The sequence below is a fragment of the Danio rerio genome, chromosome 7, assembly GCF_052040795.2.
Source record: "Danio rerio strain M-AB ecotype USA chromosome 7, GRCz13ab, whole genome shotgun sequence".
In the NCBI taxonomy this organism is placed as follows: Eukaryota; Metazoa; Chordata; class Actinopteri; order Cypriniformes; family Danionidae; genus Danio; species Danio rerio.
Genome location: NC_141027.1, coordinates 74,063,076 through 74,077,856, shown reverse-complemented (window position 1 = coordinate 74,077,856; position 14,781 = coordinate 74,063,076). Strand labels below are relative to the sequence as shown.

Sequence of the window (14,781 nt, the reverse complement as noted above, 5' to 3'; positions counted from 1 at the left end):
TAACCTGGGGATCCCTGATATTTAAATAGTTATATCTCAGTCACATATCATCATATATTAAAGGCGTAGTTCACCCAAGACCGACAAATCTGTTACTATTTACTCGTCATTTACTTTTTACAGATCTGTTTCTTCTGTTGAATGCAAAAGAAAATATTTAGAAAAATGCTGAAAACCTGTAGTTTCCGTAATCACTTTATATCGATGGTCCCTTTAACACATTTTGTTGAATTTAAGTTACATTGCATCCACATGCAAACTAATTCTCAATAGATTTTAAGTAGACTGTTAGGGTTGGGGTTAGTGTAAATTGAAATTTACTTGCAAAGTTTCTTATAGTAAGATAAATGTCTGTTGAAGGAGCAGAATCAGCTTATATTAAGCAGACAGACTACTAATATTTAAATGAGAACTAATTGGCATGTAGCTGCAATGCAAATTTTAGTCAACAAAATGTGCAATAGGAACCATCGAAATACAGTCTTACCATTTTTTCCTTTTATGGAACTCAATAGTTTTGGACATTTAATAAATAAATACACAAATAAATATTATATAATAATAATAATAATTATATATATATATATATATATATATATATATATATATATATATATATATATATATATATAAATAAATATATATATATATATATATATATATATATATATATATATATATATATATATATATATATATATATATATAGACTATCGAAAAAAAAATATAGCTTAAAAGGGCTAGTAGTTTTGACCTTAAATTGGTTCATAAGAAATTAAAAATTATTCTACCTGAAAAAAACAAAACAAATAAGACTTTCTCCAGAAGAAAAAATAATTGACATACAGACATACTGTGAAAATTTCCTTGCTCTGTTAAACATCATTTGGGAATTATTGAAAAAAAGAGAAAAAAAAAATTTAAAAAGGGGGCTAATTTATTAATTAATTTTTTAGGGTGAACTATCCCGTTTACATACATCATACACCCATACCTTAATGACTTATTTACTTTTCAAAATCTCGATTTACAGAAATTGACACTCGACTAGTTTTGTAGTCACGTTTAAAGATGCAGGATGTAAGTTTGACACCCAGTGGTTAATCTAGGTATTGCACTCCTAGTTCAAAACACATGCAAGCACATGTTGCCAGATTGACGAAACCAACATGAGTGTGCCTGACTGTCAAGCCTAAAGGTTGATTTAAATCATGTTCTAAATAAAAGCAATGGCATGTGATAGACGGAATATGCGCTTTATTCACTGTTAAATGCTAAAAATGCGAGTTTGAATGCCATTTTACATGACATTTATTGCCATACTACTGAAAGCAGAAGCATAGTTTACCTTAAAAACCTCTTGAAAATAAAATAAACCATTTGAAATTAAACTTTAGAACTGTGACTCGGTGCAAGCCACATAACAGTGATTCAGCATCTACATTTAGTAATGTAAAAGAGGTTTAATATGAATTAATTTGATTATAAACCTTAGAATTTTGTTGGAGTGCAGCGAGTGCACTAGTCTATTTAGATTTCTGTAGTGTTGCATCTGGTGCAAATAGCCAAATAGCTTATCACTGCAAATTTTCTCATGTAACCTGCTCACCTAATGTTTACATTCGTAATATTAATGTTATTTGCTAATTAATAACCACCTCACGTGGAACTCTGAATCTGCATCTCATTTCGGAGTCTGCTACTGTCTATCAGAGGTCACATTACAGTTACGGACGCATGCGTTGAGAGTTTTTCTGAATGAATGAAATGCACTGTTTTCCATCATGGCAATCCGGGGTGCTGAAATATAATTGGCTAAACTGGCAGTGGGCGGGTTAAAGGGCCCAAAACATAGACGGACTTTCCAGCACATATTCAAAGAGAACATCTGACTTCAGCATTGTTTTTCAGATAAACAAGTATGTTCACTGTTTCTTAAATATCTGCAAACATATTATGGTATCCTTAAGCTTTTGAAGAGTCAACATACAGCACCTTTAAGCTACATTTATAGAAATTAAAAGCTAAAAAGACCACAAAATGTACACATAGCCTTTTATGCACATTACAAGTTTCGCATTTATTACCATTAAATGCAAACTTAACAAACAGTAGTGGGGAAAAACAAAACAAAACAATCCATCCCCCGAGGCTGTGGCCATGTTTTACAAGCGTAAATGTCAAAAATGTCAATTTACTGCATATTTACATTTAAATTAAATGAAAAACACAATCATATCCCATGAGAATGGCCACTAATTAAGGAAATGCATCAAATTGCATTAATTTACACTCAGTGATCTGGTCACCACCTTGCAAACGCAACAAAGCACAGATGCGTTCATTGCTTTAATATCGAATATAAAATGGTAAAAGTGAAATACACGTCAAAAATACAGTAATTTTCCTAAACGCTCTGACATATCGAAATGATTTAAAATAAAGAACGAAAAAGCAAACGCAATATACACATATACTGTACACATCAGTACGTTTCTAAAAATACAAACAGTAGCGGAGCGAGGAGGTGAAATGACCCTCAGTGAAAGATTGTTGTTGTTTTTCTGTTTAATTCACAGCAGTCGAGGCCTGTCATCTCTGTCGGCACACAGTACATCTGTTCAGCGACTTGCAGCCCAATTGCATCAAAGACGACACAGGATTTGACCGCCGCTGGTCAGTGTTGATTCCGGTAGAATGATGAAATATTCGAGCAATGTTTTTGTCAGAATAACAAAGACGTGCTTCGTCCACAGGGGATTAACCTATCAAAGTACAGGAAGTTAATATTCATGGAGGCTCTGTGTTTTTTGAAAGAAAGAAAGATACAACGGCTGCGTTTCACAAGCTGAAGTATGAGAGAATGCGAATTAGGATGCAACGATAAAGTGAATAGTATAGGAGGACATGAATGAATGCGACTTTTCATTTTTTAGCAAACACATCAAACATTAAAATAAAAGAAAATGATTGGGCTAAATATGCATATTAATGTCAAAGTAAGCTGTTTTGGAGTTTTTTTTTTTTTTATTAAATGCAAGCCTAACAAATGTGTTCACATTTCAATTTAAGCACTGATTTAATGTAAGATGTGTTTTTTTTTTTGACTGAAACAAAACAAAACAACTAGAATAAAAGCGACAGTTCTGTTTTTTTTTTTTTTAAACACATCAAACCATAAAATAAATAAATGATTGAGCTAAATATGCATATATTAAATGTCAACTTAAGATGTTTTGGGGGTTTTAGATTAAATGTAAGCAAAACAAATGTTTTCATCTCATTTTATGCACTGATTCAATGTAAGATCGAGTTTTTCTTCAATTTCCGTCTATAACATTGAATAAATGCAACCATTCTGGTTGACTGCAAACACATCAAACATTAAATTATAATAAAAAGAAAATGATTGGGCTAAATATGCATGTATATTAATGTCAAATTAAGCTGTTTTGGGTTGTTTTTAGATTAAATGCAAGCCTAACAAATGTGTTCACATTTCAATTTAAGCACTGATTTAATGTAAGATGTGGTTTTTTTTTGACTGAAACAAAACAAAACAACTAGAATAAGCGACAGTTCTGTTTTTTTTTTTTTAAACACATCAAACCATAAAATAAATAAATGATTGAGCTAAATATGCATATATTAAATGTCAACTTAAGATGTTTTGGGGGTTTTAGATTAAATGTAAGCAAAAACAAATGTTTTCATCTCATTTTATGCACTGATTCAATGTAAGATCGAGTTTTTCTTTAATTTCCGTCTATAAAATTGAACAAATGCAACCATTCTGGTTGACTGCAAACACGTCAAACATTAAATTATAATAAAAAGAAAATGATTGGGCTAAATATGCATGTATATTAATGTCAAATTAAGCTGTTTTGGGTTGTTTTTAGATTAAATGCAAGCCTAACAAATGTGTTCACTTTATGTAAGCACTGATTCAATGTAAGATCTAGTTTGTCTTTAAGGTTTAGCCTATAAAATGTGATAAATGCGGCGGCTCTGGTTTACTGCAAATAGACCAAACATTAAAACTAAAGAAAAAGAAAATGATTGGGCTAAATATACATATTATTGTCAAATTAAGCTGTTTTTTTATATTAAATGCAAGCCTAATAAATGTGTTCACTTTTTTATTTAAGTATTAATTCAATGTAAGATCTAGATTTTTTTTTCAGTATATAAAAATGAATAAATGCGACAGTTCTGGTTATTTGCAAATACATCAAACATTAAAACAAAAGAAAAACATGATTGGGTTAAATATGCCATTTGATATTTAAATTTAGCGGTTTTGGGATTTTATAAATCAAATACAAGCATAACAAATGTGTTCACTTTTCAATTTAGACACTGATTTAATGCAAGATCTAGTTTCTTTTAGTTTCAGTCCCAAAAAATGAATAAATTCGACACATCTGTTTTTTGCAAACACATCAAACATTAAAATAAAAGAAATATCTAAATCACTGGGCTAAATATGCATATAATGTCAAATTAAGCTGCTCTTTTATTAAATGCAAGCATAACAAATGTGTTCCCTTTTCAATTTAAGCATTGATTTAATGTAAGATCTAGGTTCTTTTAGTTTTAGTCTATAAAATTTAATAAATGCAACAGTTTTGGTTGTTTGTAGACACATCAAACATTAAAATAAAATAAATATCTAAATCACTGGGCTAAATATGCATATAAATATGAAATTAATCTGTTTTTTTATTAAATGCAAGCCTAACAAATGTGTTCACTTTTCAATTTAAACATCAATTCAATGTAAGATCTAGGTTTTTATTTTCAGTATATAAAAATGAATAAATCCAACAGTTCTGGTTATTTGCGAACACATTAAACATTAAAACAAAAGAAAAACATGATTGGGGTAAATATGCATTTTAATATCAATTCAAGTGGTTTTGAGGTTTTATGTTCACTTCTCAATTTAAACACTGATTTAATATAAGATCTTTTTTTAAGTTTCAGTCAAAAAAATGAATATATACGGCAGTTTTTTTTTTTTTGTTTTTTTTGCAAACACATCAGACATTAAATTAAAAGAAAAAAGAAATCATTGGGGTAAATATGCATATTAGTGTAAAATTAACCTGTTTTTAGTTGTTTTTAGATCAAATGCAAGCATAAAAAAAGTGTTCACTTCTCAATTTAAGGACTGATTCAATGTAAGATCAAGGTTGTTTTTGTTTCAGATCAGACATGGTGAAAAAAGGTGAATAAGCACGAGAGTTCTGGTTTTACACAAACATAAAATATAAAAAAAAGAGAATGATTGGGCCTAATATGCATATTAATGTCAAATTATGCTGTTTTTGTTGTTTTAGATTAAATGCAAGCCTAACAAATGTGTTCACTTCAATTTAAGCACTGATTCAATGTAAGATCTCAGTCCAAACATGGTTAAAAAGAGCCACAAATAACACCGTGAGAGGGAGGAAGAGATTTTTCTCCTTATACAATTGCTCCTACTGCTGGCCAAAGATGAAAAAGCACTGTGATGAATACATATTAGAGGAAAAACTGCACTGACGCAAGCAATTATGCGTTTGTAGAAACTGAGCACTATAAGCCAAACCGGGCCGGCGTTCGTTTGGGCGTCATCGGCGTCATTTCCTCTTTCCTTCCTGGGGTGCAGATCTTCACGGCCCTGTTCGGAGATGATGAAAAGGCATTTTTATTTTCTGGATGTTAATGCAAACGGAGAGCTTGTGTATGTGTGTGTGACTGTGATCTGCCATGCATCAGTAGTTGTGAGATCTGCTCTGAGGTTAAATGAGAAGAACAGACAGAGGGTGACAAGGAGCTCGGGGCAGAGAGAAAAGGACAGTTTTTTTGTGTCTCTGTAGGGACCTGCGGGACACGGGTCTGATGTAGCTGACAGGGCCATCTATCATCTTTAATTACAGCAGTGCGCGGCGCTCTCGTCCTCACACCGCCAGCAATTACATCCATCAGGCCGTGACCCTCCAAGCACACACACTCCTCACACCTCCATCACCTTCTCTTTCTTCCAGACTCCCGATTCAACGTGCAGCCAATTGTCTAGTTTTACTCTTAACTAACATTACAATTAACTCCATTTGACTAATTAGAGTTGCAAAATGTCTCCGATATCCCGCTTGGTTGTTTTAAAGTGATAGTTCGTTAAAAAATTTAAAGCCAAAATCAAAGTTTATTTATAAAGCACAATTTTAGGAACAGCAGGTGTTCACCTAAATAAACTACAATAAGAAGAAGAATTAAAAAGTTTATGAATAAATAAAGCATTAAGAAGTGATTCACCAAGGAATGAAATAATAAGTAAAATTAAGTAGAAAGACAGGTTATTCTCACACAGTATTATGCTGTGTTCACATCAGACACGGTACGCGTGGATAAAGCGCTATCCACACGTAAATAAACGCGTGATCATTTTGAGTTTGCTCGCTTCATTCCCGCATCAAATTTGCTTCGTTGGCACATCAAATTCACTTAACAGTCGTGGATTTGCATCATGGGCAGGGCTTTTGTCTGCCTGGTGACTATAGTTTCATTACTAAATGGCTAACATGGATTTTATTAAGAGAATAGCTGTGTTTATGTGCTTTATGAAGGCTGAAAAACACTGTCTATTCGTTCGGAGCCGTTCCCGAGTCCACTAGATCCATTCTGAGGTGCACCCAGCTCTGTGAGTTTATAAACTCCTCCAGCCACTGTACCTGGATGATGGAGGCTTTCAGCGGTGCTTCCGACTGAGCCAAGCCCACTTTGATTAACTGTTGTCCGGTGTAGGCAGGAGGATTTCCCCCAGGAACAGCAACAACAGGAGGTACGTCATCAGTTCCCCACAAGAGAAAGCTCTTGATTAGTTAATGCGGTGCAAATGTTCACTGAAGTTCAGATTTTCCAACTCGAGCAATTCGCACGAAACCCAAGTTAAGCATGTCAATTGCGCAAAACGTTTAACTCATGCCACGTCATTTGCGTTGCATCACTTGGCGTATCGTGCCGCAGGATGTCTATTCGCATCTTTGCATTGACTTAACATGTAAATCTGGTAAATCATGTAAGTCTGGTGTAAATGCAGCATTAAAGGTACATAATGTAAGTTTCACACCCTGTGGTTGAACTAGTTATTGCACCCGTGGGGGTGAATACCGGGGGTGGGGTTAAAGTCTCAAGGGTCTGGCTGAGATCAAGACCTTTTATTACATTTGGCTAGCTAAAGCAATCAGGGGCCGTGCGATTTACTTCCAAAGGGAAGTTGAAATTGGGGGGCACGCAAGTAGAGCTGTAAAGCTTAACTTTTCAACTTAAAGTGAAAAATTAAATCTGTTGGGAGACGTCCAATAGGTTAATAGATACCGCAAAAGTCCACAGAGGAGGGGGTGATCACCAGAATGGTAGTGGCGCAGTAGGTAGTGCTGTCGCCTAACAGCAAGAGCCTGTAACAGGAACAGTAACAGCTGGTTCGAACCTCGGCTCAGTTGGTGTTTCTGTGTGGAATTTGCATGTTCTCCCTGCCTTCGCGTGGGTTTCCTCTGGGTGCTCCGATTTCCCCCACAGTCCAAAGACATGTGGTACAGGTGAATTGGGTGGGCTAAATTGTCCGTAGTGTATAAGTGTGTGTGTGAATGTGTGTGTGGATGTTTCCCAGAGATAAGTTGTGGCTGGCATCCGCTGCGTAAAAACTTGCTGGATAAGTTGGCGGTTCATTCCGCTGTGGCGACCCCAGATTAATAAAGGGACTAAGCCAACAAGAAAATAAATGAATTAATGAATGAATGAAATGTGTATCATTGACTGTCTTTACACTGTTTACTTCTGTTTTAATATTATTTGTTTTAATTTTATTTATACTTGTGTCTTTTATTCCTGTTTATGTAAAGCACTTTGAAATACCACTTTGTATGAAATGTGCTATATAAATAAACTTGCCTTGCCTTTAAAAATGACATTTTTCGCATTGGTGAGCACAATCACACAATGCATGTTATTTTTAAGCCAAATAAGGGCTAAATGTATGCTGTGTGCAGTTTTTCTGTATTTGGTAACATACATGACACTGTAAGAGGCTTTAGGGGTTCATATATGTTGCATTTATTTACTTATTTTATATAACTGCAGATGTTACAGTAGGCTATTTCGCACTGTCATTAATCTGCAGTTATAATTAAATCATGTCCATAGAAAGGTTAGTAATAAACATTTATACACAAGTGTGCAAAGCATTTGTTTTGTAAGAAGTGCTTCTCATATGATATGTGAACCACCCGTACAGCCTTACTGCAGACATTTCGAGTAAAAATGACATTGTCTGAAACTTTGTCATACACCAGGTGACCCGTACCGACCCATACAGTACTGTACCTCTCACTAGAAACGAGCCATCAAGCGTGTATGTGGCCAATAGAGACTCTTTTGTTTTGGCCAATAAGCAAACAATAACCCAAATTTTTATAAATAACTTCCTAGCACTAAAATTGCAAATATTTTGAAAGATATTCTTTGGATGAAAAGTTAAACGTCCTCTAAATGACCTATGGGTTCAGCTGGATTCAGGTCAGGGGAGATGAGATGAGTTCTGTTTTACGATTTCATCTTAGATCAGACTGCGCGTTCCTATCAGCTTATTTAAAACCCCACCAAGGCGTCAGAACCCAAGAGGGAGGCCGGCACCTTAATTATCCGTCTCCCCATCATGCAAATCAAAAGTCTAATCCTCACTTTTAATGTGATTATTGTCAGGACGTCCATCACGTGGACGGGCCAGCCGAAGGCTTTGAAACAGCGATAAAAATCCTGATTAATTAATGAAGTGTTATTTTACAGCACACATTTTCCGCTTTTTGTGGAGCTGACAGGTGTGTGTGTAAAAATTAATTTCCCGGATTAGTCTGAAAATTAGCGTCTGTCTCTCTTCTCCCCATCCGAGGCGGCACAATTTAAATTGCTACAGTAATGGGGGTCAGACAAGAGTCAATATTATTTCTTTTTCTCTCCTGTGGAGACGCGAGGTGAGAAAAGCTCATCATGGAGAAGACAAGGTGAGGAACAAGATGAGGAGGGTGTGTGAGGGGGATAATAGTCTTCCCAAAAATTGCGACATTAGTATTTCAGCACGCCAGTCATTTGATGGCTTCCCTCTAAATAGGAAGATTCCGATTTTTTGTGAATGTGATCGGCGGCTCTAAAGTGCAGAAAGTGACTCTGAAGTGTGAGTGACGGCTGTGTTTTTTGGATGGCTGAAGTACCTGACGCTGCCCAGATTGTTCTTCCTGTCCTGCTCCTCTTTCCGCGCTCGGATCTGCTCTTGTGCCAGAGACATCTCCTCCTCCATGTTGGTGATCTCCTCTTTGGCTCTCCTTCGGTTCTCCTGGAAGAAAAATCAGAAATTAGCAAACACAAACCAGTAGTTTATTTTGACATATACAGTTCAAGTCAGAATTATCAGCCTTTCTGAATTATTAGCCCCGCCTGTATATTTTTCCCTAATTTGTGTTTAACATAAAGTTTTGTTTTTGTAAACACATTTCTAAACATAATAGTTTTAATAACTCATTTCTAATTATTCATTTTTTTATCATTGCCATGATGACTAGATATTTTTCAAGATACTAGTAATCAGCTTATAGTGACCTTTAAAGGCTTAACTAGGATTTTTTTTTATTAAAACTGCTTTTATTCTAGCCAAAACAAAATAGATTAAATTTATTTATTTCCTCAGAAATCTAAAAATGTGAAAAAAGATTTTTAGAAATTGTTGAAAATTTATAAAAAAATAAAAAAGCTGAAAAATCACATGTACATAAGTATTCACAGCCTTTGCCGTGCAGCTTTACATTGAACTCGGGTACATTTTGTTTCCACTAATCATTCTTGAGATGTTTCCGCAGCTCAATTGGAGTTTCCCTGTGGTGAATTCAGTTGATTGGACATGATTTGAAAAGGCATACACCCGTCTATATAAGGCCTCAGGGTTGACAGTGCATGTCAAAGCACAAACCAAGCATAAAGACAAAGGAATTGTCTATAGATCTCTGAGACAGGATTGTCTCGAGGCACAAGGCTTGGGAAGGTTACAGAATCATTTCTGCTCCTCTAAAAGTTCCAATAAGCACAGCGGCCTCCATCATCTGTAAGTGGAAGATGTTTGAAACCACCAGGACTCTTCCTAGAGCTGGCCGGCTATCTAAGCTGAGTGATTGGGGGAGAGGGGCCTTAGTTAAAATGGAACTCTTTAGAGTGAATGCGAGGCATTACATTTGGAGAAAACCAGGCACCTCTCATCACCAGGTTAAATCCATCCCTACAGTGAAGCATGGTGGTGGCAGCATTATGCTGTGGGGGTGTTTTTCAGCAGCAGGAACTAGAAGACTAGTCAGGATAGAGGGAAAGATGAATGCAGCAATGTACAGAGACATCCTGAATGAAAACCTGCTTCAGAGTGCTCTTGACTGGGGTGATGGTTTATCTTCCAGCAGGACAATGACCCAAAGCACAGCACCAAAATATCGATGGAGTGGCTTCACAACAACTCGGTGAATTTCCTTAAGCGGCCCAGCCAGAGCCCAGACCTACAGACCTAAAGACTATTGAATATCTCTGGAGACAACTGAAAATGGCTGAACACCGTCGCTTCCCATCCAACCTGATAGAGCTTGAGAGGTACTGCGAAGAGGAATGGTCAAAAATTCCCAAAGACAGGTGTGCCAAACCTGTGGCATCAAATTCAAAAAGACTTGTGGTTGTAATTACTGCCAAAGGTGCATCATCAAAGTATTGAGCAAAGGCTGTGAATACTGATGTACGTGTGATTTTTCAGGTTTTTTATTTTTATTAACTATTTTTCCACATTGTCATTATGGGGTATTGTGTGTACAATTAAGAGGAAATAAATTAATTTAATCCATCTTGGAAGAAGGCTGAAAAATAAAATAAAAATGTGAAAAAAGTTAAGCGTTATCAATACTTTCCGGATGCACTGTATGAAGCTTAACAGAGTTGTTCTTTCAAAAGATTTGGTCAAAATGGCAGATTAATTTTAAGGTAAGTGACAGAAAACTGCATAAATGTGACCATGGACCACAAAACTAGTCTTAAAGCACTATTAGCATGGTACATCAGAGATAAAAGTCTCGATATACTTTTCTTTTTTATTCTTTTCCCCTCACACTGCAGAAGGCAAGGACAGGTATAAGATTCTGATGGTATTATAATCTCTGATTAAAATATCATGGTTTCACGGTAGATTACTGCTCTAAAATATTTTGTTATATATATTTTTAAAGTCTGGGTAAGAAAGCATATTTTTTTCCCCATTTAACAGGATGTTTTTTATTTTAAGAAACATTTCAAATATTTTGGATCAGGGCAAGCGATTAAAATAAATCAATGACTTCTGCTATCTGCATTAGTTTCAACACATATTTCTTTACAACTTGAAAAGACATCTTTGGACATCATTATTTTCTTTGAATATTCAGTAAGCCAAGGCACTATTCATGTCTATAGTATCAAGCATATGTTACTTTATAAGCGATTTGTTTTTCAAATGTTCAATAGCTTTTGATTTGAAGGGTCCTTTTCTGATGGAGATTTTGTCGTCTTAAAAAAAGCTAAATAAAATGACATGTTAAAATTATACTGCAGGAACAGTATAACAGAAATTTATTTTAAAACCTTGACTTTTCCAAACCGCAGTAAACCTTAAAACTGGTTGTCATCCAATGCCTACGCTGAAGTAGCCAGGGTTGTAAATAGGTGTAACTGCAAGCAGCGTGACACAAACACAACAATGGCAGCTGAGAGAGAAGAACATTTTTTGCAAACATATGGTAAACCTGATCTAAATCTTCTCCACATGAAGTGCCACCATAGAAAGTCACATCTTTACATTGTTTTTTATTGTTTATTATCAGTCGGTGTGCGCAAACTCATTAAAAAAAAAAAAAAAACGGTGCGATGTGGTTGGCTTCTCGTTCGATGTGCAACACCCTCTCAGTCTTTAATATCTCTATGCGAGCAATCGTACAGGTGCGGATATATCCATTATCATTGACAAAATGCAAAACAAAAGACAAAATTTCTAAAATAGTTTATAAATTATTTTTAATAATTAATTCACGATATTAGCTAAGTGTTAACTAAGACTTTTAGCTCAATAAATTACCAATTAATTGCCTATTAATACTTAGTATGGTAGTAGTTTTGTTTAGGTATTGGGTAGGATTAAGGAAATAGAATAAGTTAATATTTTATAAGTGCTGATAAACAGTTAATATTTTAATAACAGGCAGATAATAAGCCAGTTGTAAATGGTATGAATTGTTAATTAATCTGAAGTGTTATCCTAGAATGTAGCTTTCTGACCTCTTATTTGTTGAACTGTAATCTTAAATCCACAACAATTATGCAATCAGGCCAACATACTGATATTCAGGAATATTATATACTTACTTCGGTGAAATTAATTTGTTCGCTTTCATAACATTCTAATAGGCTTTATCGTGCAGTGAATGCTTTTGGGCTCTCAAGATGTGTGCTTTATTCCCCCAAATTAAGTGACACTTCATAATCAGCTGGCACATTGTTAAAACAATGCAGGTGATGAATACTGCACACTCTTATTAAGTGTTGGGTGTGATTTGAATTTGCGCACCTGTCTGCTCTTCCCTGCGTGTTTGATGCTGTAGAACATTGGTCCCAGCTCAGCCAGCCACTCACCATCCACTGCCGTCACACACTGCATGTACTCCTGAAACACAAATATACACACACGTCAACAAATCAATGATCACCAGGACTCCATAGTGCACTACCTGACTAAAGTCTTGTTGCCTAGCCAAGCTTTAGGAACAACAAATAATAACTTGACTTCTAGTCGATCACTTGGTATCAGAAGTGGCTTATATGAAAGACAAATGCCTCTAGATTACACTTATTTTACCAAAATAAAACATGATCATGCCTTGATTTCTAATAATTTAATCAGGACAGTAAGGTCTGACTTTGCTTAGACAAAAATCTTGTCACTACACAGAAATAATGTACATTATAGAATAAAAAGTCATGCTGCAGCGGAAAAAGATTTAATATTGTGTATGACTCCCATAAGCTTGGAGGACTGCATCCATACATCTCTGCAATGACTCAAATAGTAAAGTCATCTGGAATGGCAGGACTCCCAGAGCTCCTTAAGTTTCTTTGGATTCATCTTCAATGCCTCTTTCTTCATCTTACTCCAGACATGCTCAATAATGTTCATTTCTGGTGACTGGGCTGGACAATACTGGAGCAATGTATATTTCTGTGAGAATCTTGGGTCCATGCGGGTTCCAGTAGGTTATCTGCAGTATTTGTGGTAATTGGGATGCAGTTCAACAGATGATGCATCAGAAAAATCTACCTTCTGCCGCTTTTCCAAATGATCAACTAGAAGTTATTATTTCTTGCTCTTACAATTGGGATCAATGACAAAACTTTTATCAGGCAGTGTATATGATGGACAGTACACTAGAACATATTAGATGACTGAAATTTGTTAATGAGTATATCATTAAAATTATGTTTGTTTGTTTTTTTGTTACACTTTAATTTAAGGTGACTTAGTTACACATGTTACATGCACTTACTATATTACAATAAGTTATTTATAAAGTAACTAACCCACATTCTAACCCCAACCATATAGTAAATACATTTAATTACCTTATATTACTCAGTAGTTAAATGAATAGCTACACTGTAACTATGTCAGCTTAAAATAACTTATTTTTGGGGGGGCGAAAAAGATTTATAATAAACTTTATTTCCATTACTTGTTTTCACTTTCAAAAAACTCACCATAAACTGATCATTTTCAGTAGCATGTGTTACTATAAATTGATTTAAAAAAAATCTTTCCAGGGTTTAATTTTCGAACATTTTATAAATTATAATTCCTCTAACTATAAAAGTGTTTTTTACACCATTTAAAACCAAATACATAAAATTTTTTGACAACAAATAAAAGTCTTATTAATAAATACAAATAATAAATAAATTACTTACTTAATTATTCAATCTATTTACTTATTTGTTTGTTTGCTTGCTTATTTATTATTATTATAATTATTATTATTATTATTATTATTATTATTATCATCATTATCATTATTATTAATAGTATTTCAATATTATAAGTTGAATTCGCCACAGCTTGGTGCTTAATTAATTAAATAATGTATTTGCTTATTTATTTTCGTTATTATTATTATTATTATTATATATTTTTTCAATATTTCAACATTACAAGTAGAATTCCACAGCTTGGTACTTAATTAAGTAATTAGTATTTTTTTTTGTTTATTTATTATTTCAATATTTTAATATTACAAGTTGAATTCACCACAGTTTTGTGCTTAATTAATGAAATAATGCATTTGTTTATTTGCTTATTTATTATTATTATTATTATTATTATTACTATTACTATTATTATTATTATTATTATTATTATTATTATTATTATAGTTTTTCAATATTTCAACATTACAAGTAGAATTCCACAGCCTGGTGCTTAATTAAGTAATAAGCTTATTTGTTAGTTTGCTTATTTATTTATTTATTTATTATTGCAATATTACAAGTTGCATTCACCACACAATGGTGCTAAATTAAATTATTTATTAATTAATTTGTTTGTTTGCTTATTTAAATATTATTCTTCTTCTTATCATTTCCATATTACAAGTTGAATTGACTACAGCTTGGTGTCAAATGGTATTAGAGCATGTGCAT

General features: G+C 34.1%; 2 protein-coding genes across 5 annotated transcripts in view; one reads left to right on the top strand and one right to left on the bottom strand.

Moving 5' to 3' along the window:
* znf143a (zinc finger protein 143a) overlaps positions 1 to 14,781 on the top strand; it is a 705,859-nt gene that overhangs the window by 121,615 nt on the left and 569,463 nt on the right. The gene's annotated exons all lie outside the window — the stretch shown is intronic.
* Positions 2,055 to 14,781, bottom strand: part of dhx38 (DEAH (Asp-Glu-Ala-His) box polypeptide 38) — a 49,188-nt gene continuing 36,461 nt past the window's right edge. The window contains exons 25-29 of one of the 4 annotated variants that reach the window (XR_015494632.1): positions 12,662 to 12,757; positions 9,255 to 9,376; positions 4,957 to 5,668; positions 3,916 to 4,675; positions 2,055 to 3,480 (exon numbers count right to left, since the gene is read on the bottom strand). Coding sequence is in view for 2 of the 4 variants with exons in the window: in XM_087258995.1 (XP_087115121.1) it covers positions 5,584 to 5,668; positions 9,255 to 9,376; positions 12,662 to 12,757 (303 nt within the window). In the remaining 2 variants the exon portion in view is untranslated. 4 annotated transcript variants of the gene reach the window in all.